Here is a 24,643-nt window from a genome sequence, read left to right as displayed (position 1 = left end):
AATGGGTGTCATCATGATCAAAGATCTTCCAGCACCCGGCTCACGTGGATGCCATGGTACCGCCAAATCTTTGCTACCGCTGCGGATGATCTCTTGACTTCCTGTAAATAGTGCAATTTGTAAGTCTTATATCTCCGAAAAAAATACCTAACGGTTAGACTGTGGATGACCTCCAGTCACTCATTTGGGTTTATAATTATTATTTTATTCGAAACATGAACATTTTAAGGTTGTCAAAAGTCAAGTGGCAGTTTATTTAGGTGGGATCATAGCGTGACGGAAATCGGTATATCCCTCCGCTGTTTTGTCTCCTTTCAAGACTGGTTTTGGTCTTTTCGCTGGTAGCAACGAAGAGAGAACCCGACATAGCTGAAAATCCGGTTTGACGGAATTAAAATACATTTTCAGAATTGAAAAACAAATTGACAGGAGCTTTAATTCACCTATTTGTTACAAGTGTAATCGGCGCATATTGTATTTTTTTTTAAAGAGCGTTACTTATATTTTTAAAAGGCATTAACTTACACAGCTAGCTAAGTTGGCTAGCTAACTTTTCATAGGTTTGGAATCACATGCGCGGAGTAGCTGAGCGACGTTATCAAGTAAAAAAAAACAACTAGTTATCTCTAAATATTATCCAGTCGTCATTTGGTTGCAGTGTATATTCTTTTTGAGATTTTAGGAATACACCACACACGTCGTTTATGGGCTCATCATGTCAATGAAGCAGGCCGGTGGTAATCGCAAACCCGGCAGTGGCGCTGCCTCTGGTGCCGGGGGAAGTGGCGGACGACAGAATTTGGGCAGGTAGGTGATTTATTCAGTCGACATTTTAGCTAACCATATTATTATTATGATGCCAACGTTGTGAAATTATCAATCGCCGACTATGCTCTTAATTACAGGAGTTGATATTTCCACGATAAATGTCAACGTGTGTCGCCCTGACTACTATACTATAAGCTATAAAAACAGAGTCGCACACTCCATATAACGATCTCTAACCTCAGTCATTTATTGATTACTGGGAGGTTATCTATATGTGAAGTGTGCGACTTATTATTTTTTAAATAGTTTTTTCATCGTTAGTCTGCACCTCTACACGAAATAATTTTCTGGATCTGCGCCAGCTCATGCTTATCTGACTAGCGTTACTAAACTAACCATACGTCGTTTGTGGTAGGCAAGTTTCTATCCAGCTAGTTAGCAACTTGGTCCATACTATTCGGAATCCTTGTGATGTCCCTAACCCTAGCCTTGCTGTAACCATTTTAAATTTCAACGGGTAAGGGACGCGGATGATCCCGGATAGCACGGACCCTAGCAAATTAGGCCTACGAATGATGCTGGACACGGTCTCGTAGTACTGAATGTTCCCGCAGTAATGCCGTACTTAGCTAGCTAGTTTTGGTTTGGTAGCGCCATGTCTGTTTAAGTTAGCTAGTATTGAGAGCATAGCTAGCTATCAGTGGATTGTATCCTGTGCCACTTGCTTCGATGGATCATCCTGTTAAGAGGATGCATATGCAGCTAGAAATCAAACGGCTAACTAGCTAGCTATACCTTTGAACTTAGAATAAGCTAGGCTACTACCCTGTTAACCAGTTAACGCTTTCTATCATTCATTAATTTAATTCATGCCATCATTGCATCGGCGTCATGGATAAGTATGTATAGTAAAGGTGGGCAGGACACAACCACTCAACGTTTTGTCTTTAAATATTGTTGCGAGGTGGAAGTTTTGACACCGGCGATTGCAAGTCATATTGCCAAACTAAATTGCTACCTTTTTTTGTTTTGAAGTCGGAGTCACAGCAACGATGTTGCAATAATTTTTAACCTGTAAGTGCGTGCAAGTGTGCAAAAGAAAAGGGGGCGTGGCGGTGTTTTGTGGCGAAGATATAATTTAAAGACCGACGAAGGACTTTCAACCTTGACGTTTTAGTTGCTGCTTGTGTAAAATTGTGCCCTTGAAACATGGTTTGTGTAAGTACTACAGTTAACCAGAAGGGCTGTATTTCAGCAACATATCAGTCTATTTTGATAGCAAACTATTTTGACGGTAGGGACAGTACGTCCTAGCGTTGCATACGTTTTTTTGGGGGGGCAACAACAATAGTCATATTCCACACTTCGGAGTCCTGACCCATGTTTAAACCAGCCATGCATATATAAACTGTCATCATATGGGTTATGGGTTAGGGAGGCAAGCGCAAAATTTAATTATTTCAGTAATGTATTTCCTAATCCAGAAGGAAATTGTGTGTGGGAAAGTGAAGTATTCACTGGACAGCTAGTGAAAATATCTAGCCAGTCATATTTCAGGTGAAACTTAACCCATATGAATCATTATCACTACATGGCATGCAGGACTCATTAAATATGCTTAGTGTTTATTTGACTGGAAAGACATCAAGCACTGCATTTTTTAATTTTTTTCTAATATGTTTATTATTTTACAAAAAAAAAAAAAAGACAGCAATACTAACAATGACATTCATTGTACTGTTGAATGGGATGGCCAATTTAGAAGACAAAACAAAACTTAACTCACACATACACAAAATAAAACAAAATCCTATTAGGTGGTACATGTATAAGAAGACAGCATATAGTCATTACAAGCAGTGTAGTTAAGCCACAAATAAATATTGAGTGGAGTACAAACACTGCATTTATCTTTTTATTTTGTGTCACAGAATCAGTAATGAGTCATTTGGAGGATTATAATGATATTGACAATTATTGTTTTTATTTTTTGTCTTTAAGGGGACGGCATAGTGCCAAAGGACCTTCAGCAGCAGTAAGTGAACAGCTTCATTATTTATCATTGTTTGATTTGGTTTTCTGTCCCATTATTTGAATTAGGCACGTGAAGTTGGCAGCTAATGATGATTTGTCACTATCTAGGGTATCATATCTACTATTGTTTTTTTATGGGAGAAACCCCCCCCCAGCATACTGGTACACAGTTGTCTGTTTGTCACATTCTTCTTTGTCCATAATGTTTGCACAAATATATTCTTTGGTGTTATTTTGCTTTGGGCTCTCAGGTTTGAATTGCATGAACAATACGTTTTGTCTTTCAGGTTGTCTCTAATGGTGTATATGCAAACATGAGGATGGTCCATGTCTTGACATCATTAGTGGTATGTTCCTCGATCACTTGATGCATTAAGGCTGTGAGGATCAGGCAACACCAAATACATTTTATGATTTGAAACTAATTCATAACCGATCTCTAGACGGAGGTAGTAGAGCCAGATACTGTGTATGTTGGATGTCTCCTGAACAAAGCTTTTTTTTAAAAATCTAATGTCACTGGAAAGCTAATGACAGCACACTACACATTTAATTTATGTAAACTTAATTTAACTAGGCAAGTCAGTTAAGAACAAATTCTTATTCAATTTCTTATACAAATTCTTATTTACAATGACGGCCAAACCCGGAGGCCAATTGTGCACCGCCCTATGGGACGGGTGTGATACAGCCTGGATTCGAACCAAGGACTGTAGTGACTCCTCTTGCACTGAGATGCTGTGCCTTAGACCTCTATGCCACTCGTGCTGTTGACTCGTTGAAGCATATCAAGCAAGCAACAGTGACATGTACCACATGTTTTCCCAAAGACCTTCCCTTGTGATAATTAAGTCATGTGTGATTGACAAATTGTTTTAATTAAGAGGTATATGTTTTTAGGAGTGAACTTTGTTTAAATGTGTTGTTCAGACTGCCAATGGAGATACTTCTTAGCAGCAAGTCAATGGTCTTAGTTGAGTTGGAATATAATTGTACATCTCGTGTGTATGATGGAGTAATATTTTTTTTCTCCTTTCATTTGCAGGGAACCAATTGTGAACTGAAAGTAAAAAATGGAATGGTTTATGATGGAGTGTTTAAAACATACAGCCCAGAGGTAAGGACAATCACATAAAGCAATGTCAAAGCCAAGTTTTTTTTTCTATTGGGTGACAACAAGTACATTTGAATTGTTATGGCTAGAGCTGTGTTGTATGACCTGATCCCTTGTAGCTTAGTTGGTACAGCATGGTGCTTGTAGTGCCAGGGTAGTGGGTTCAATTCCTGGAACCACCCATACGTATGTGTGCACGCATGTCTGTATGTTGCTTTAGGTAAAATCGTGTGCTGAATGATTATTATTAGTGTAATACTTGAGGCCAAGGATATTCTATCTTTCTTGGTAACATAAAAGAAGGGTTACACACAGTGGGCCTTACATGCAACATATGCTTCAAGTTTAACAGCCTTGTTGTCCCATTTATTAAAGGGAAAATGCTTTACATGGCTCACTTACTGATGCAGTGTTCATAATCTCAAATCGCACAAAAAAAAACAAATATAAAATACAACCATGTATTCCCTTCGGGGAGTAGTCTAACCTAAGCGTTTACACTGATACTTGATGAAGCTCTTTCTACTTCACAACTCTGTCGTCCGTCCCCCAGTGTGACCTGGTTCTGGATGCGGCCAACATCAAGAGTCCTGGGCCCAGTGTGGGCCTGCGACAGGAAGACCTCGTGGACAGCATTATCTTCAAGGCTTCCGATGTGGTGGTGGTGCACTTCAGAGACGTGGACTTCAATTATGCCAGAAAAGGTACATCCTTATGTCAAGACCTCAAGGTTGTCACTGGCCCCTTAACTTTGTAGGTGTAGCTATGTCTTTAACTTGAGTTGGTTGGATGCACGAGGAACTGCCTATTTATTGGCCAATACAAAGATAGCCCATTCCTCCTGTGTGAATTGTTATCATGTCTAGAAGCAGAGCCAAGGGCTAGATCATGTGCCTGAACTGAATGCTCCCTCTGTGGCCAGTCATTGAGTAATAATGTGAAATATTGATTGCTCCGAATGTCTCCCAGGCACTGCAGGGGTACTCAATAAGGTTGTGATCCAATATATCTATATTACCTCTAAACCTGTCAGGACTCAAGCACTGCACAGTGAGCAACAATAGACTCTGCTAGTTAGCATTGTAATCAAATCAACTAGTGAAGTGGGTTAGATCAGTGCTTCCCTACAGCCATTCCTGAAGCATCCCTGGGTGCCCATGTTCTTGTTGTAACCAACCCAGTTTCTTGCAGACAAATAGCAAAGGCCCCATGTTAAATGCATACAGTATCTCATTGCCATGTGCCAGATATTTCACTGGGCTAAGTTTCGGGTAATGCACAAGAAAACCCATTTGTTTTGTAGATGAAAGAAATGTAGCTGTGTGGTTGGAATGTAAACATTGGCATATACATAGTGGCGCTTCAGGAATAAGGTTAGGAACCCCAGGGTTAGGCTACCTGTCTTCTCTCAACTGACCCTCTCTTCCATGTGTTTCTCCTCAAATGGGTGTAGTCTCTACTGACACAGGTAATATGCTGTTTTTGCACCTTTTTGTTGTTGTTGACGCATACACTTGTTAATTTTGATGGTAAGGGGGTAAACAGTAAAACCTCAATAGCTTTGAGGAAATGCAATAGTGTAAGGGTCCTCTGTAGAGCATGGCTTTTGCATCGCCAGGATAGTGGGTTTGATTCCCAGGACCACCCATACGCAATGTTCCCTCTATGCTGCAAAGCAGCTCCCACGGACTGCCGCACAAAATAAATATCAGCCTGCGCAGAGAAGCACCTGTACACTCAAGGTTGTCACTGGCGAGATTGAACGTCACTGAACCTTCTAGAGTTTTCCCCTTTTTAGTTAACACTGTCAAAGTTTCCCTTTACTGTGGGAATTGTGATTGAATCAATGCAATTTTAGCCACTTTCAATGCAACATACTGAAACACAACTATGCAAGAGATTTTGTTGTAGGCCAAACACATCGTCATAGGATTCTATTGCGTTGACACGCACTACTCAGCCCGTACTCTACACAGACCTTTGCGGCATAAGCAATCAGAGCTGCAGTAGGCCTATATGCAAATGGACCATTGCCATATGAATCTGTGCCTTTCACGTTGAACTGGACTGTGTTTACAGCATGAGTGGTTGTGAATAGATGCGCTTGTTTTGAGATCAATGTGACAGTTGCATGTATCCACGTATCCTTTGCTAGTTAGTGATTTATTAGCCCAGTTATAGGTCATTTGTAGTCGGCAATAGGGAGCAGTGATTGCTTCCTACAAGAGCACAAAACGTGCACATTTCTAGACCTTTAAAAAGTGAGTCAGCTGAAGAGCTTTTTTTTTGTCTTAAAAGGGGCAGTGTTGTATTTTGAGATGTCTTGAATAAGCTACGTAGCCAATAGGCAGAGGGTTTGTCTGATTCTCTATAAGGGAATGGGAGTAATAATGCGTTTTATTTTGTAAAGTGGTTTCTTGTGTCGAACAACACATTTTCAGTCACCTCGTCTGAAAGACAAGTGGATAAGCAGGTTAAAAAGTATCATGGAATGTAGGCTTACATTGACCACACATTAGCTGCTACTGTAGGCTGAATGATAGAACAGCTATTTCTATGTTAAAATGGTATGGTGTGTATTTCTCCATTGTTTCTGATGGTAGGCCACTCTGATAAGCCAACATGAGTAAACCGCCTACTTGACCACTGTCTGAAACTGTAACTCGGTGTTCACTGTAAACTCACATTGGGAGTTGCACAGAATTTTCACAATGTTGGAAGTTTGCAGACCTGAAATTTACTCAGCGCCGGACAACATTTGAGGGAACATTACCCATACGTAAAAAATAAATATATGCACCCGTGACAGTAAGTTTCTTGGCATGAAGTGTCTGCTAGATGCCATATATTATAAGGGTCAATCCTCATATTGGGCTTGTTTCAGCCAGACCCCATTGTCATTAAAATACATGTTTCTGGGGGACCTATTCAAATGGCTTGATTCTCTAAAGAGCTTTGGTTGACTCTTATCGAATAAATGCAACTGAAACAAAAGTACTTACAAAGATGTTGAATTGTGCTAAAATATCTCTTTTAAAAATGACAAGTGCAGTCTCAAATTTTCCTTTTTATAATTCAATCTATTCTGCGTAACCACATTCTGACCTGCCTGGAGTTATATTTTTCATGCTATGACTGTAATCTAAGTGCATGTTATTTATAGGTTTATTTTGCTTACCATTAATTTCTGTACTCGTTCTCCCTAATCTTAACACTATGATTCTGCTACTTCTGTGTTGTGACTGTCTCTAATGGTTATCCTGACATGATCACTGCCAAAGCAAAGAGTGCACCTGGTTCTTAGAAAGGCAGATCATGTGCTATCTGCCTTCTCCACACCTGCACAGTCATCATTCACCTGTGCCTGCGCGTGTATGTGTGATCCCCTCTGTGTTTGCATGCATGTCTGTCAGCAGTATATAACTATGAATGTGTGTTGTAACGTGTAGATAACTTCACGGACACTGCAGTGGGCGGCAGAATCAACGGGGAACACAAGGAGAAGGACCTGGAGCCGTGGGATGGAGGGCGGCAGCAGCACATGGTCTCAGGCAGCCTGGAGTCTCTGGACACAGACGTGGTATTGCTTTCCATTTAGTGCTCTGCATGGAACTATATCTGCTGTGGGCAAAGTTGCCCCTAGATGCTGTTCTGGTATCTTTTTATTTTCCACCTTAGTGGTTAAAGGGTTACTTTGGGATTTTGGCAATGAGGTCCTTTGTCTACTTCCCCAGAGTCCGATGAACTCCTTTATCTCTCTGCTTCCAGTATGAAAGAAATTGGAGGTAGTTTTGTAGCCAATGCCAACTAGCGTTAGCGCAATGACTGGAAGTCTACAGTAGCATCTAACTCCGGGGAAGTAGATCAATCCCGAAGTTTCCCGTTAAGGTTAGGATTGGGGAAGGGGAAGCTGATCCTAAATCTGGAGTTAGGTAGCACTTCACTCCAGAGTATTGTTTTTTTACTCTCCATTCATAGTTTATATCATCTGACCAAAAGCCTCGCTCTCTTGCTCCTCTTAGTCAAATGGCTGGGACCCAAATGACATGTTCAAGTACAATGAAGAGCAGTATGGCATCAAGTCCACCTATGACAGCAGCCTGTCCACCTACACGTAAGCTACTCCTGCCTCTCTCTGTCCACTCATGTGTCATACAGGCACAGCCAGGTTTATCAAGTAGGAAATGAGCTCATCCACTAACAATGTGTTGCACCTACTTTGTATGTGTGACCCCTATTTGGGGACAGGGGTGTGTGTGTGTGTGTCTCTAAGGTTTGCCCTGTGCTGTGCTCTGCTATACAGGGTTGCCCTGGAGCGGGATAACTCTGAGGAGTTTCTGAAGCGGGAGGCGCGAGCGGCCCAACTGGCGGAGGAGATCGAGGCCAGCTCCACCTACAAGTCCCGCGTGGCCCTGGAGAATGACGAGCGCAGCGAGGAGGAGAAGTACACTGCCGTGGTGAGGGGAGAGAGGGAGCAACACACACTCAACAGGTGGGTCTCTGAGGGGTTTTCACAATCCATTAGTTGATGCTAGCATCCATAAATTGAATGTTCGTCTGTCACTCGCATCCATGTTCAGCTGCGACTTGCCTCATGTATGGCTAACATACTGGCATACTGCAGTGTCTTCAAGCTCTTGTTCAGTTGTGGACATTGCAGAGGCAGGCTTGCAAGATTCCGCTGCCAATTCGTACATCTGGTTTCACATTGTGGTAGTTGCATTAGTTTTTAACTTGTTCTCCTGGGTCACTGATCTCTCCATAGAGAAAAGTACATTCCCCCGGGTCAGAGGAACAGAGAGGGGATGTCATGGGGAGCGGGTCGTCAGAACTCCCCTAGGTTGGTCCAGAGCAGCAGTGGACCTCCCCGGCCAGGTCTTCACGACTACACCCCCAGCTCTGGAGCTGACCAGCGGGTTGTCAACGGAGGTAAGGGCACCCTGGAGCATGGAACAATATCACATTTTATTTGTCATATCCTTTCTAAACAACAGGTGTTGAGTAAAGTCCTATTGGAATTGGGCTAGTATTACTTGAGAACGTTGGTTATGTATTTATTACCCCAGAATGTCAATTATTCCAGAGGACGATTTTGCCAAGATTATGTTTTTTTTTTTACAAACTGTCCCTGTAATTTTTGGGATGGAAGCCTGGATGTTTTTTTTTTTTTTTCAGGGTGTGAAGATATTTCAACAAATCCAGGCGACAATATGCTACACTGATATATTGAGATTGGTTCCTACTTTCTGAACCATACCAAACCATCTTTTAGGTCTTGTTTTGATATATAATATTTAAATTAACGAAGTGTAATATTTTAATGATCTGCAGTAGAAGGCATCCTAAATGCCCTCTAGCCTTCAGATGGGAGCTAAACAGTTAACTTGCACTTGAGATGTGTTTTAAGGCTGTAGATGAGTTACCTTGTCATTTCCAAATGTTTTGCTCAGTTGTATGCTGCTTTGTGCTCTATTAACAGCAAGGGTTGCATTACATAGGAGCAATATGTTTCACTGATGCATTTGGCAATATTCACACACAAAACATCAACCAAAGCATTCACTGTGGAAGTTGATACATGTTGACCCTTCATATATAGGCTATGAGCAGCACTTAGTTCAAATTTTCCAATCAGTTATTGTTTTCTTGCTCAAACCGCAAGCAACACCTGTCAAACTCAGACAGTTCTCTCAAAACACAGGGATGTCGATTCGCACGGGACTAGTGTTATCAGAGGACCTCTGAGTTCGCCAACAGTAGGATATTCTGGATGGAATTGTTACACTCCTGCCAGATAAAAATGGCTGACATGGCAGATTCAGAAAGGACTAAAATGACAGATGTGATGTTTTGTGCTTGTGCACCTAATTCCATTACCCAACCTCCCCCAGTAAATCGAGGGCACCACACAATGACTGAATGAAAGGCACTATTGTCAAAGCCAGAGGATGTCTCTATGCGTCAGACCACCCCTAGATGGGTTTTTACAGGCATCCTGTAGAGATCAGTTGTGTGAACATGACTGGCTATTTTTGAATGAGCTCATCTGTCCTGAATTTACCCAATCCCTAGTTTTAGTTTAATTAACGTTCTTCTTTTAGTTAAGCTGTATGCTCATCTCGTAGTTTGTATTGTATATTCTAGCTGGTATTTAGACCACAACTGTCAGATTACCTGTAGGATTTGTTAGTCTGACAAGTCCAGGCCTATGTTTATCTGTGTCTGGGAAACTTGCCGTGGCGAGTTTGGCCTTGACTTTCAGACATCAGTACTCGGTAATCATCCTATCATCCAAAAAACACAATTGCATGTTTCTCTCTACATTAACAATTTGAATGTCAGTTCAGTTTCATTTCCTGAGTTGTCATCTTGTTCTGCGTCCTAACTTTCTTTGACCTTTTTTCAAGTTTTATTCTGTTTTCATCAGTAAATCTCTGGAGTTTATTCTTTGCTATGCTGTTTCTATCTGTTTCAACTAGAGGTCGACCGATTGTGATTTTTCGATGCCGATTATTGGAGGGCCAAAAAAGCCAATACCGATTAATCGGCCGAAAAATCTATATATTTTTAATTTGTAATAATGACAATTACAATACTGAATGAATACTTATTTGAACTTAAAATAATAATAATATAATACATAATAAATACAAAATCAATTTAGCCTCAAATAAATAATTAAACGTGTTCAATTTGGTTTAAATAATGCAAAAAATAAAGTGTTGAAAAAAATAAATAAAAGTGCAGTATGTAAGAATGCTAACGTTTCAGTTCCTTGCTCAGAATATGAGAACATATGAAAGCTGGTGGTTCCTTTTAACATGAGTCTTCGATATTCCCAGGTAAGAAGTTTTAGGTTGTAGTTATTATAGGACTATTTTTATAAGTTTAATGGTAGCTAGCAACTTAACTTGGCTTACTGCATTCGCGTACCAGGCAGTCTCCTCGTGGAGTGCAATGAGAGGCAGGTGGTTAGAGCATTGGACTAGTTAACTGTAATGTTGCAAGATTGAATCCGCGAGCTGACAAGGTAAAAATCTGTCATTCTGCCCAACCAAATTGGTGTCCAAAAATAACGATTTCCTATTGTTATGAACTTGAAATCTGCCCTAATTAATCGGCCATTCCGATTAATCGGCCGACCTCTAGTTTCAACCTGCTGACCCTGTCTCCTCTTCCTGCCTTCCTTGAATCACCCTCCTTTTCCTTGTGTACCCATCCCTCGTCTTTACCCCTCTCTCCACCTTATTATCAGTCCTCTTTCTGTCCTTGCTCTCTAGTTTCTCCTTATTTCTCCTCTGCTCATTGTCATTTGTCCTATCAGGTGCCACCTCCTGCCCATCGCCCTCCTCCCGCTACCAGTCAGGCCCCTCCCCTCTCCCACCCAGGGCGGCCACGCCCACCCGGCCTCCATCCAGACCCCCCTCGCGGCCCTCCCGGCCCCCGTCTCACCCCTCTGCTCACGGCTCTCCAGCTCCCATCTCCACTATACCCAGTAGACGCATGTCCTCCGAAGGTAGCTACCTCCCTCCTAACAGAGTGGTGAACACACAGAGCCATGTGCACCGCTGGGCTGGCTGTGCTGCTGCTGCTGTCTCTAATCTCCTGCTTCAAGACGCTGCTTTTCAATTGAGAAATGGCTTTGGACTTTGATGTTTTTTCTTCTTTGCCCTACCTCCACTTTCCTCCTGTCTCTCTCGCTCCTGCTCTCTCTCGCTCTCCTTGCACACATTGCATTGTGAATTGTGTGGTGTTGGTCGCGCTCTCCAGTAACACTCCCATGGTGTGGCATTGAAAGCAGGAGGCACTAGTCACAGACTTGTCAGTGTTTACGTGCACTGGGTGCATTGATGACCGTTGTATTGGTGAAGGAAAGATGGTGTATGTATTCATGCCGTTTTTCATCACCGTTCCTCAATCATTTTGTAATATCGTCTGTGGTAAGTAGCTGTTTGTATTGTCCACCTAGTTGCATATAGTTTGTGGTACTAGTGGCTCACAAGTCTCTACCTGGGCTCCTTCTAGCTAAATGATGTGATGTCACAACTATCTCTCTCCAGGCCCTCCCAGGATGTCCCCAAAGACCCAGCGTACCCCTCGCACCCACAGAGTTCCCCCCGGGAGTAGAGTCCCCCCGGGAGTAGACTTCATGCCCCACAATGCTCCAGGAGAGGTGCCCCCGGCTACCCGCAGCAGCTCATCCGGTGGCACCTGGTCTTCAGTGGTCAGCGGAGGTAAGAAACCCCATCTGTCCTTCAGGACTGGGGTGGAAATGACACCTGGCAAAATAGCTTGGATTGTTACAGATATAGCCACTGTGTGGTTATATTACATTGACAAATGGTATGCCTAGGGTTGTGGCGGTCATGAGATTGTCAGCCGTTAATTGTCATGCAAATGGCTGCCGGTATCTCACTGTTAATTAACATAACATGTTTAGCATCTCCTGGCTTCCACCCACACGAGCTGCTGATGCGCACCTATGGAACATCTACATTTTAACAAGTCAAATGAATCCATTTAATATAGCCTACACCATCACATTAAAATGCATTATTTAGCTGTGATATTCCCAGGTTTATAGGCCTGTCTTAGATATCGAAACATAAATGTTGCATGAGACTTGATGATTTGGAAAAAAGCTTCATAAAAAGGCATGTGCTCTCATCCTTCCGATTGCATTGTTAATCTGCTTGTGTGTGTCAAGCAAGTTAGGGGATATGTAATCAATAGAAGATGGCATTAAAATGACAATTAAAAGGCTATAACAACCAAAAACCAACAGGTAGGCTTGTATTTAGGCTATAATTTGAACGGAGTAGTGATGTGTTGGCTTAACTTGTAGGACAGTGAGATGCAAAGTAACATTACGGCTAGCCTTAAGTAGCCAAGTTAGCTAGCTTCTCTCGGTTTGATGCAGTCCAGACTGGTACAATGTAATCCGATGGGATGGTAACTAGCAAGTTATTCCAGGGTGAGAACAGTAGTTGCGGTCTCTCCCTTCGTGCCTGCTCCAAGCCTCCTGAGTCCTGTGTCCTACTCTCACATTCCCCCACACACTACCGGTTGATGTCTTGACTCGGGAGGATTTCTCTCTCTTGAATGAGCCATTGATCATATTTTTTGCGGTATTCGTACCTCGGGAAATATGTAATTTAACGGAGAGCCTAGAACATTTTTCCCATTTGTCTGCCTCTTTAGTCCAGGGTGCATTGTGCCGTTGCTAGAGATAGAAAAGAGATGGGAACGTATAATGCCCCGATTAAGCATACTGTCAACCGTTCACGCTGTCATGCTGCGTCACGTGGTGGCTAAACTAATTGTCACGCAATCACTTTCTCAGTCTGTATATGTTGAGAAACATGCCTATTTTCCTCAAGTACGTAGTGTCACGATTAAAAGCTATATGATACTACAGATGGCGATTTAATTATCTCACATCTTGGTAAAGATTTGATTTATGTCTCAAAGGTATATTTGTGCCTCCTGAGTGGCGCAACGGTCTAAGGCACTGAATCACAGTGCTAGAGGCGTCAGTACAGACCCTGGTTAGATCCCAATTTGCTACTTTACATGCTGATATTGTCTTTGTAATTATTGTGTGTAGCAACATTTGCTTGCTAGCCAGCCAGCCCATAGAGAGCATTGCATTGTGGATTTTGTAGTCGACTTGAGCTGCAACAGATTTCCCCATTGATTTTCCATTTTGCTACCCACCTTTATCATAATGCCAAAACTAAACATTTGTTCACCAAAAGAATTGTACTCACACATTAGTTATTTAACACTGTAAATTGAAGGAATTAGTGGATTTGGGTTGATTTTTCCGGTTAAGTCAGCAACCTGCTTCTCTCGTGAGGGTTTGGGTTAAAAGCACAAGACACATTTTGGTTGAATACATTCAGTTGTGCAACTGACAAGGTATCCCCCTTTCCTTACTAGCCCTGTGCCTCACATTTTAGAGCTCTGTCTGGGCTGCAGACTTTTAGAGCGGGGGGGGGGGGCTCTCCCCTGTCTTGCTCAAGGATCTTGTCGGCCCGGGGATTCAAACCAGCAACCTTTCAGTTACCACACCAATGCTCGCTCTGTGTTTCCTTCTCTTTCTGTAACGGCTCTGGTTTAATAAGGTAGCAAAACAATGTCTTCTACTGCTTCCCTCATTCTCATCAGACCGGTTGTCCTTCAGATCCTTTCAGGTTTTCAAATAAATGTATGCATATTGGGTCCTGGGCTTTTTCTTGTCCATTTCAGAACAGGAGCTCTGACTCCCATCACCATTGTCCTCATCCTTCAGATGTTTAACTCATGAAGTGATTTAGAGGGACAATGGAGTGCTGAGTACGTGGCGATTAGAGGTTCGTTGGCAAGTTTGGTAGGCTACCATTCAGGGCCATTCATTTGCGCTGTTTTGGATGGGTTTACCTTGACCAGTGGTCACAGGGAATTTGACTGTGGTTGACTCGTGACTGCCGTTGTGGCGGTAATACGGTCACTGCGACAGCCCTAGATAGACTAAAGACAAATTTCCATTCTGTGTATACTTATTGGACAATGAAATTTTCTCATCTTAGCTGTGAAGTCTTATCTAGTGTAAGGGATGTATCTCTTTTGGATGTGTGTAGGATAACGGTGTTTGTTGCTCTCCTATAGCACACAGACCTCGATCCCCTCGGCAGAACAACATGGGCGGGGCCTCTCCTGGTCCCTCTCCCCAGACTGGGTCCACTCCCGTGGAACCTGTTAACACGCCAATGTCAGCTTCCTCACCTACTGCTAGCCCTGCCCCCAATATGGCCGCCACCTCAGCAGAGGGTAAGTCTGCTTGCCATCGACATCCATACTCCTTTTGTTTTCTGGCTGTATGCTCTGAAGCAGTGACAAACGTAAGAATCTGTCACTTTCATATTAAACTCAGTCAATCAAGCGCCGTCTGAAACAAGGCACTTGACGATTTACTCTCCCCTTCTTTCTTCCCTTAATATAGCGAAAGATTCTCGGGTCCAGGCGACGAGACAGAACTCTCCTACGGTCAACAAAGAGAACATGAAACCCCTGGAGAGCCCCCCTAGTATCAACAGACCACTCTCTAAAGGTCTGCAGTGTGGACACAGCTCACATTTTGAGGAGGATCCAATTGTATTGTCTGAAATTGCATCTCTATTTCTGTATTGGTGAAATGTCTCATGATCTTTCACTTTCTCTCTGCAGGACCCCCCTCCATGGCACCAGACCACAGAAAACAAATAGACAACTTAAAGAAATTTAGTGTAGATTTTAGGGTAAGTTAGGTGTCCTCACTTGCCTTCAGGAAATAGTATCTCTTGACAGTAAAATACAGAAAATGTCATAAATAATATTTTAGTACAGCCATCTAAAACTCATCTCGCTCTCTCAGTTGCAGTCCAGCTCTAACCCAGACCCACAGTTTCAGCAGATGGTGACTAAGCCTCCGCAGGACACGGGAGAGAAGTCCAAGCAGCTTCCTCTGGATAAGGGGTTGGAGGGGTCTGAGGGCCCTGTGGTCCCCGCCAGGAGCAACAAGCCAGACAGCTCTGGCGCACCATCCCCCTCCCTGTCCTCTACCCTCTGTCCCGCCCCGGAACAGAACAGGGGGCCTGATGTGACCTCGCAGGGCGTCCAGACATCTGCACCCAACTTAAGTGGAGGAGCCAAGCCTGAAGACAAGGAAGAGGATGAGGCAGAGTGAGTGTCATGGTCATTCATCTGTTAGATTTGAGTTGGTGTTGTAGTGGGCCTCTCTTGAGGGTAGGCACAAATGGAGTGCAGCTTTAAACAGCCAACCTGAGAGAAATGGATCATCCTGGAACTCTCGCGTTGCCGAAATAAATTATTTTCTGTCTTATGTTAATGTTTTCCTTTACCCCGCTCCGCAGTCAAATGAGAAAGTCGACTCTGAATCCTAATGCCCACGAGTTCAAACCCAGGGTCTTCACTCCTCAGGTCAGTTTGACTCCCCACATAGGCTGCATCTTCTGTTTCTGCTATTTGATATCTCTGCTTGATATCGATGTTCCTTTCGAAGATGAAAAGTCTTTGTAATATGTGCCTGTGTGTGCAGCCAAAGCCAGCCACCACCCCGACCCCCCCTCGGCCCCAAGGCCAGCCCAGCCCCTCTATCGTCATGCAGCAGCCTCAACAGGTCTACTTTCCCCAGATGTACCCTCTGACCCCTGTCAGCCCTGGAGTCCAGGTGAGACGACACACGCACACACAGACTCCATCCCCCTGCATGCCCCCACAACTCTGGCAGGTCAGCATAAGAATACTTGTACTCCTTTCACCTCATCTCTCTCTCTCTGTCTCTCTGTGTTGTGGTACAACAAGACAGAATGAAGTTTGATTTTTTTCTAGACGCCGACTGATTTTTCAACGCCGATACGGATTAATCGGCCAACTGAATGAACAATGAACACTTATTTTAACTAAATATAATACATCTAGTCTCATAATGAAACATGTTCAATTTGGTTTAAATAATGCAAAAACAAAGTGTTGGAGAAGTAAGTGAAAGTGCCATGTAAGAAAGCTAACGTTTAAGTTCCTTGTTCAGAACATATGAAAGCTGGTGGTTCCTTTTTAACATGAGTCTTCAACATTCCCAGGTAAGAAGTTTTAGGTTGTAGTTATAGGACTTTTTCTCTCTATACCATTTGTATTTCATATACCTTTGACTATTGGATGTTCTAATAGGCACTTTAGTATTGCCAGCCTAATCTCGGGAGTTGATAGTCTTGAAGCATTGCAAAGAGCTGCTGGCAAACGCAGTAAAGTGCTTACGAGCCTGCTGCCGCCTAACACCGCTCAGTCAGACTGCGCTATCAAATCATAGACTTAATTGTAGTATAATAAACACACAGAAATACGAGCCTTAGGTCATTAATATGGTCAAATCTGGAAACTATAATTTTGAAAACAAGACGTTTATTCTTTCTGTGAAATACAGAACCGTTCCGTATTTTATCTAACGGGTGGTCTAAATATTGCTGTTACACTGCACATCTTTCAATGTTATGCCATAATTATGTAAAAATCTGAGAAATTAGTTTGCAACGAGCCAGGCGGCCCAAACGGTTGCATATACCCTGACTCTGCGTGTAATGAACGCTAGAGAAGTGACACAATTTCACCTGGTTAATATTGCCTGCTAACCTGGATTTCTTTTAGCTAAATATGCAGGTTTAAAAATATGTACTTCTGTGTACTGATTTTAAGAAAGGCATTGATGTTTGACTCTTGGTTAACAGGTGACAATTTCAGTTGCAAATGCGGTTTAAAAATATATACTTGTTAAATTTTAAGAAAGGGGTTTATGGTTAGGTACACCCTTTTTTTTCACGAATGTGCTTGTTAAATCACCCTTTTGGCGAAGTAGGCTGTGATTCAATGATAAATTAACAGGCACCGCATCGATTATATGCAACGCAGGACAAGCTAGAAAAACTAGTAATATCATCAACCATGTGTAGTTAACTTGTGAATATGTGAAGATTTTTTTTTTTAGGGTGCTTGCTAGCTTTTAAACTTACCTTGGCTCCTTGCTGCACTCGCATAACAGGTAGTCAGCCTGCCACGCAGTCTCCTCATGGAGTGCAATGTAATCGGCCATGATCGGTGTCCAAAAATGGCAATTACTGACTGTTATGAAAACTTGAAATCAACCCTAATGATACGGTCGACATCTAGTTTTTTCTGTATAGAAAAGTCTAGGGTGGGCCACCTAAGTGTTTCAGGCCACTTATGTCCAAACAGTAAAGAGAAAGAAAGGTGGGTTGTGAAAAGGTTCAGTGTAAACTTAAATGACTAAAACCAGCTATAAAGTACAGTATGTAGAAAACATTATGGCGCTGTTATTTATTTTAAGATCAGTCAGGGACAATCAAATTCCCCAAATAATTCATTCAGGTCTATCTTTGTCAAGGCATGGGGCCCACATTGATTTTGTTACATTTGAGTCACACAAATGGCATAAGCCATGGCAAGATGTGTAGATTGGAGTAAATTAGCTATATAACAGCTACATTTTGTCACTGTGGACAATGGGAGAGTCTCTAAAATTTCCGGTCAGACTGCACCAGTGACCATGCCCATGGCCCCTCCACGTCCACCACCTAAGCCCCATTTTGACCCAGAAAAAAACCCTGAAATGTATCATTTCCAACCAGAAGGATCACCTTTTCAATTTTTGCTTCACTGCTATCAGTGTTTTATAATTTGGGGGTATTTGTATGATCCATCTGTCCTTCTATGCAGTTGTGGCATGCATATGTTAGAGGCCCTTTCTTCCTACTTTGGCCTGACTGGTCACACTTTCACCATTTCACAGTCATTTACTCACTGTCTGAACTCATGTAGAGTAGCCTACTGCTTCTTTGTATTGGTTTGTGACATTTCGGGAGACTTCAGGTGGGTTTGCGTTTAGCTTGAATTATTATTTTTTTCTGAGTATCTCCTGTCAGTATACAGCAGCATTGTCTTGATGCTAGTCCTGTTTTGGTGTAGGTCAGTTGGGAGTAATGTAGGACTCGGGAGTGAATGCAGTAGGGCTGGGCCATATCGCCAAAATGTCATGGTATTTTTTTCAATTTTTACGTTATTTTGTTTTTGATCAGCAAAAGTTCTAAATTTGCTTTGAGTAGTGTGTGTGACCCTAGGGTGGCAACACATACATTCTAAGTGATTGCAATGGGCCATTCTCCTTTCTGATTGTTTTATACTGTTTAATTCAACTTCAACCTAAAATAATTTCCTGCACTCATTTGAGATCATTTCCACACTGCGGACAAAAATACTAGGCCTTATTTTTAACAAGATGTTGCAATTGCGATTTAGATCAAACCACTTGGGTGAACTTTTAGAAATAGAATATAAATAATGGTGGGCACTTTGAATACAGTGACATGACAACGAATTAAACGTGTTATTGTGACAGGGCAGGAACCAAAGTGTTGATCAGTGTTTCCAAGGGGACCCTATAGTCTTTGGCTACATTACAATCTTTATTCATACAGCCAACTTGCAATTAGCATATGTGGCTAAGAAAGTAACAAAGTAATTATAGTATGCTTGTGGATTTATATTAAATCCATAAGCAAAAATGAAAATTTGTTGCATGTGCTGCATTGACCATGCAGACTGAACAAAAGTGTCAGGTGGTCAAGCAACAACAAATGCGCTCCTTGAGTGACAGGGTCGGACTAGGTCTGTGTGGAAGCGGCATGGAGAGGGATGACTCAAGTAGTGGAGTAAACTATAAAAATTAACGTTACACACGGTGTATCACATTTAACAAACCAAACAGTCAAATACCCCTATAGAAGGTAAAGTAAAAACCCAAACCGGTCTGTGCATAAATACCAGATGGTGTATATAGTAAAATACGGTAAACCGCCCAGCTGTAGAATGCAGTTTGAGACTAGTGAATCCGTTGTGAACTATGCAATTGTGTGATGGAGATCTCTGGACTTGCGCTTTCTCCAAAAGCACATACAATACATCTCTGTGGCAGATATTGTAAGAAATAAATCTATTTTGGTCTTGAAGTTGCTATGGTGATCCAACATTAGTCACTTGGGAGAGAAACATTTTCTAGTTACCACAAACAAGCCACTAAAGAATGGTTCTGTTGTTTCTCCCTTTCCTCTCTCCATTAGAAAAGCATTATCTGGAAGGTTTGTGCATTTCTTAAGCTTTCTACTCTTTTCTTACCTTTTATGTCCAAATCCGTATGTGATGTTTTGCTTGCTTGAAAATGTCCCATCAGATGTTGGTTTGCCAATTTCTTATTGCAATTGTTTCTAGTTGTCGATCTTATCTTCGTTTTTAACAGCTTACTTTGGTTCATTTACAACTAATGGTCTCGCTGCCTTAGCATTTTTTTTTTTTACCCAGACCTAAGACTGTTCATTTTTAGTTTACAAACTGAAGAGCAATTCTCGTATTTGTATGTGAGCAAATGTTGCCATTTGATTAGCCTGCATTGATAATGTGCAGATGAACGTAGAATATTAAGTGCATGTTTCAGTCATCCAGCTGATAGAAGGGGGGCCCAGTGTGGACAGGCAGGTGTATGCATGAGACCAGACAACCCTTCTTCTCTTCAAGTTTACAAGGCATGCTGTGAACATGGATTGTGGATGTATAAGGAGGTCAGAGTTGAAAGGGTAAGGGGGCTGAGAAATCAGTGGGTTAACCCTGGTGTTCTTCTGATCTTCTCTGCCAGTCTCCAGCCATGTACCACGTCCAGATGCCTCATATGACGCTGAGCCAGTCCAAGCCCTACAGAACAGGTAAAGGTGAGACTGGCAACGCTGTCTCATGTCTTCCTTGTCCTCATCAATAGCACAGTTCAGCTGCCAAATTAACAGCCAAAGGCTGCTTCCAGAAGTCAGACATGCTGCCCTCACACATGCGTGCACATGGAGCCAATGCTGTCTGGCAAACGCATAGCGAAGACATTCTCATGACTTTGTGCAGTAAAATATTCATTTGTTTTGTAGTCGTAACAGCCGGCCGGCATCGGGTGATAGCGCTGCTTTATGTGTGGAGCTTTTGACGGCGTTGTCTAGTCTGCTGGAGAGCCAAACAGCTACACTAACAGTGCTTTTGGAATTCAGCATTTTCATAGGGTGTATGTCATCATAGATGGATTCAGCATTGTAGACAAATAATTTAATTTAAAAGGTTGCCCACCCAGATATATCTCCTGTTATTCTGGATGTTTGTGTTTTGAACGGTTGTTGTGGTATGCCACTGGCTGCTGCAGTACCCAACATGCCCCAGCAGAGGTCAGACCAGCACCACCCCCAGGGCACGCCCACCATGATGCACCCGGCCGCGGGGCCGCCCATCGTGGCCCAGAGCCCTGCCTACTCAGCCCAGTACTTCACGTGTAGCCCACAGCAGTTTACCAGCCAGCAACTGATGCCCCACTACCAGTCACAGGTAACAATCTGGCAAAATAACTACTCTACTCACTTCTATTGACCATGGATAATGGAAAGAAGACCCTATAGATTTTCAGGGCTTGTAGAAGGTATTCCAATACTTCTCCAATGAGCGCATGAATGCCTTAAAATCATCAGCAGTGTCTTTGGAATAGGACCACGCACATGCACACGCACGTGCAGGCAGTGAGTTACCCATCTCCCCCAGGCCCAGCATGTGTTCAGCCCGGTGATTCAGGGTCAGGCCAGGATGATGGCCCCTCCCACCCACGGCCATCCTGGCCAGCTGGTCTCTTCCACCTCCCAGTATGGTGAACAGACTCACACCATGTACGGTAAGACTCCACTGTGTGTATGTGTGTCAGACCGCATTTTCTACTCTTCCCACTATTTGGTTGTGTGTATGTACCTCATCTCACCACCCAGAACCAAATCAGCGACTCTATTTTGGTTCTGGGACCGGTGGTAGAGAGATTTGTAATACGGTTGCATAGCCAAACTAATTCCATGTAAAAAGCATAAATGGTGTGCGATTGCGCAATAAATGTTATTATTTTTCTTTTTGGCAAAGCAAACATGTTGACATGTTTCTGTGTAGTCTGTCTGCTCCGTGACAATAACCCAGTCTTTGTTTGGGGGGGTTTCAGTGTCACAAGGCCCCATGCCGCAACAGTATGCCCACCCCAATACCACACTGCATCCCCACCCCCAGCCCTCGGCCACCCCCACAGGCCAGTCCCAGCAGGGCGTGCAGCACGGTGGCAACCACCCGGCCCCCAGCCCTGTCCAGCAGCACCAGGCTGCTGCAGCTGCCCAGGCCCTGCACATGGGCAACCAGCCCCAGCAGCAGATGTACCAGGCCCTGGCCCCCACCCCACCCTCTATGACCCCGGGGCCCAACCCCCAGTCCCCCCAGGGCAGCTTCTCCTCGGCCCAGCAGGCAGTCTACCTCCATCCCCAGCAGATGCAGCACGGCTACAACCCCTCCCACATGGCCCACATGCAGCAGGTGAGCTCCACCTTCAGAAGCCCTTCCCTTCACTCTGAGTACATACTATATGAGCAGGTTAGTGGTCCCAGGAACAAAAACACTCACTTTTATAGAATCAAAGTCAGTAACAGTTGTATGTATCTTTTTCTACTAAGCTTTTTTCTCTATCTTGTTCTCTCCCTCTTCAGGCCCATATCCAGTCTGGAATGGTGCCGTCCCACCATGGTAACCCTGGCCACCCTCCGATGATGCTGATGGCCACCCAGCAGCAAGGTGGCCCCCAGCCCCAACTCGCCCAGAATGCCCTCAACCCCATCCCGGTGTCCTCCACTGCTCACTTCTCTTACTTGGCTCACCCCCAAGGTACGTCCATATGAAACCCCATCCCTACATGCCTCTGGGAGGACTTCTCCAGTCACCTGACGGATGTCTTTGCTGCTGGTTCAACTAAACACAAGTCTTAAATTGGGGCAAATAGGTTGTTCATCATATCAATGTTTGATCCCATTTCCCAGTCTTTTTGCTAATGATCATTTTGGTTGAAAACGGATATTAATAAATGCTGACATGCAGCTGTATCTAATCTAACCACGACTGGCCAATCAATGATTTGCTCCATTTTGTGTTTTGTCCCTGCAGTACAACAGCACCATCAGCAGCAGCTGTAGAGGGTACTGTGGAGAACATGGACCCCTCTACCACCCTCGCTCTCGGAGTCTTCACACAGAGAATCCACACAGCTCTCATCATGCTACATGTGCGTTCCTCTCCCAGTCAGAATGTTCAGATTGTTACAGTGGACAGAGGTTTTATTAGTTTAGAGTTGTGCTGATAACAGAAAGGACTCCTTCCCCCCCCACACACACCTTACACACACACACACCTAAGTGGAACTTGATTTGGCTTGCCAATTTAAGAATTGAGAATGTAAAAAGTACCGGAGCTTGCATTATGTCTGCACCTTGATATGAAAATTCTTCCGACTTGGGACAGTTTTAAAGTGACTGTTTAATTGCTGCTACTATTGCTGCATTCAAGACTTAAGAACAGGTTCAAACCAAACTAAAACAAATTAAAATCTTCCTGTAATTAATAACAAGTTTGGCTAAAAGGACTGAAGTATTATTTATGAATTGATGGCTAAGGTGATCCCACTTCCCACCTGACCATTATGGAACTTAAGTTAAAATACAGTTTACTTTGTAGATATCCATTTAAAAAAAAAATTAGGAAAAAAATAAAAGTTTTAAACTGGGTAACTGTCTTTGTTTATTTTCGCTTTCTGTTTAATCACATTTTTTGAAGTAATGTATAGACCTTGACAAATGTATGAATTAAGTTGGTCAAAAAGTAGATGACCACTCAAGGTCATGGACAAGATTAGGACCTGGTCCCTATCCCAGTGATTCTAGAGGGCTGTATAATTGATTGAAGTACTTTAACCATCCAGATCAGTTTGCACGTGATGTCTTTTTAGAAAGGCTATCTGCAAGATTAGAACCTGTGACCTTCGGATCTCTAAATGCCTAGTCAACTGCGCCAGATCACTTTTTTTCACAGATATAAAGCTGTTCAGTCAACAAATCACATTGTAGAATTGTTGGGTAAGGTTGGAAAACAAACAGCGCATTGTGATTTGAACTGACAAACGTGGGTTGCGACCAAGTTAACAGCCTTCAACCTACCTCCATATGAGCCTTGTCTTTATTTGACTCACCTATAAACTCCACCCCCTGACCTGTCACTAAGCGGTTGAGACTGAAGTCGTGGCAAGTGGATCTGCAACAGCAGAACACCGTTATAGATTTCCAACAGCAAAGCTCAGATCAACATAAGCTATTGTTAATGAAAGTTTATTTGTCCAAGTAAACATCTCAACCTCCAATATCTCACACAAACTGAAATCGTGTGTGTGTGTGTAGGCTACATGATACAATCAATTTGGAACTCTCATATCACAATTGGTTAATATCCATCTAGTCTTACATGAAACGCAGCAAAGTTGTTTCCTGTTTCAGTCACATCTTTGGTCATGTTTGTCAAAAACAATTCACCTCATTGGTTGACAAGAGGCGATGAAGTTGAAGAGCAACTTCATGACCTTTTAATCACATGGTTTGTGTAAAGTACATGTAGGCGCAAGTCGGACAATTATATATTTTTTTTATCCCCATAATGCAACATACTTTTAAAGGCAGTGACTAACGTGATCTGCTCGAACGTGCCCATTGAGTCTGAACTGTCTATACCGGCCTCAATATGGATGGGATCAGTACATATTTTAGCACCAGGTATCAACGAGGCTCAAGAAAGAAATGTTTCACAGGTGCCTTAGCGGCACCTTTTAATGACCCAGTTCTATTTGAACCCCTAGCACCTTCTGTTCAGACTAAACACGTGAAAGCATTATAGGGCTTTGTGGTGGAGTCATACCATTCTGTGTACACATAATCATTTCGGGGGGAACACTTGTTGACTCAAAGTGATATTTGTAGATAAACAACCACGAGGGAGGTGTGGAGATTTTTCAGTCACAATTGTGTTGCAGGTAGATGTGTTTTGGTTAGCTTTATTTTTCCAAAAGTCAAATATACAGTTTATATAAATTTAGAATGCTTATAACTGAGGGAAATGTAACAATTGATCAAAGATTGACAGAAAAAGCTTTGGGGTGGTTTACTTAGTAATGGAATGTTACAGTGCTAATACATAAATAGAATCAACAGTATTGAGAAGACATGCATTCATCAGTTGAACTCAAAATGTACAAAT

General features: G+C 42.8%; 1 protein-coding gene across 10 annotated transcripts; it reads left to right on the top strand.

Moving 5' to 3' along the window:
• The first annotated feature begins 175 nt into the window (after positions 1 to 175).
• Positions 176 to 23,127, top strand: LOC112247330 (ataxin-2-like). 10 transcript variants are annotated; one of them, XM_042320318.1, is made up of 25 exons: positions 177 to 807; positions 2,770 to 2,803; positions 3,090 to 3,149; positions 3,848 to 3,919; positions 4,470 to 4,620; positions 5,370 to 5,384; positions 7,366 to 7,496; positions 7,939 to 8,030; positions 8,220 to 8,408; positions 8,682 to 8,845; positions 11,241 to 11,432; positions 11,977 to 12,150; positions 14,567 to 14,728; positions 14,901 to 15,008; positions 15,125 to 15,195; positions 15,312 to 15,619; positions 15,811 to 15,877; positions 15,996 to 16,127; positions 19,588 to 19,605; positions 20,157 to 20,229; positions 20,700 to 20,878; positions 21,089 to 21,215; positions 21,528 to 21,946; positions 22,060 to 22,234; positions 22,511 to 23,127. In XM_042320318.1, exons 1-25 carry the CDS (start codon positions 716 to 718, stop codon positions 22,537 to 22,539), a joined length of 3,234 nt encoding a protein of 1,077 aa, XP_042176252.1. In that variant the 5' UTR covers positions 177 to 715; the 3' UTR covers positions 22,540 to 23,127. The 10 variants fall into 10 exon arrangements, with proteins under 10 accessions (XP_042176259.1, XP_042176252.1, XP_042176253.1 ...); XM_042320319.1 differs by having other exon boundaries at positions 178 to 807; positions 20,157 to 20,223; XM_042320323.1 differs by having other exon boundaries at positions 180 to 807; positions 21,528 to 21,889.
• Positions 23,128 to 24,643: the final 1,516 nt, after the last annotated feature.

This window comes from Oncorhynchus tshawytscha, linkage group LG04 (assembly GCF_018296145.1).
Source record: "Oncorhynchus tshawytscha isolate Ot180627B linkage group LG04, Otsh_v2.0, whole genome shotgun sequence".
NCBI lineage: Eukaryota > Metazoa > Chordata > Actinopteri > Salmoniformes > Salmonidae > Oncorhynchus > Oncorhynchus tshawytscha.
This window is presented reverse-complemented; position numbering and strand designations above follow the sequence as displayed.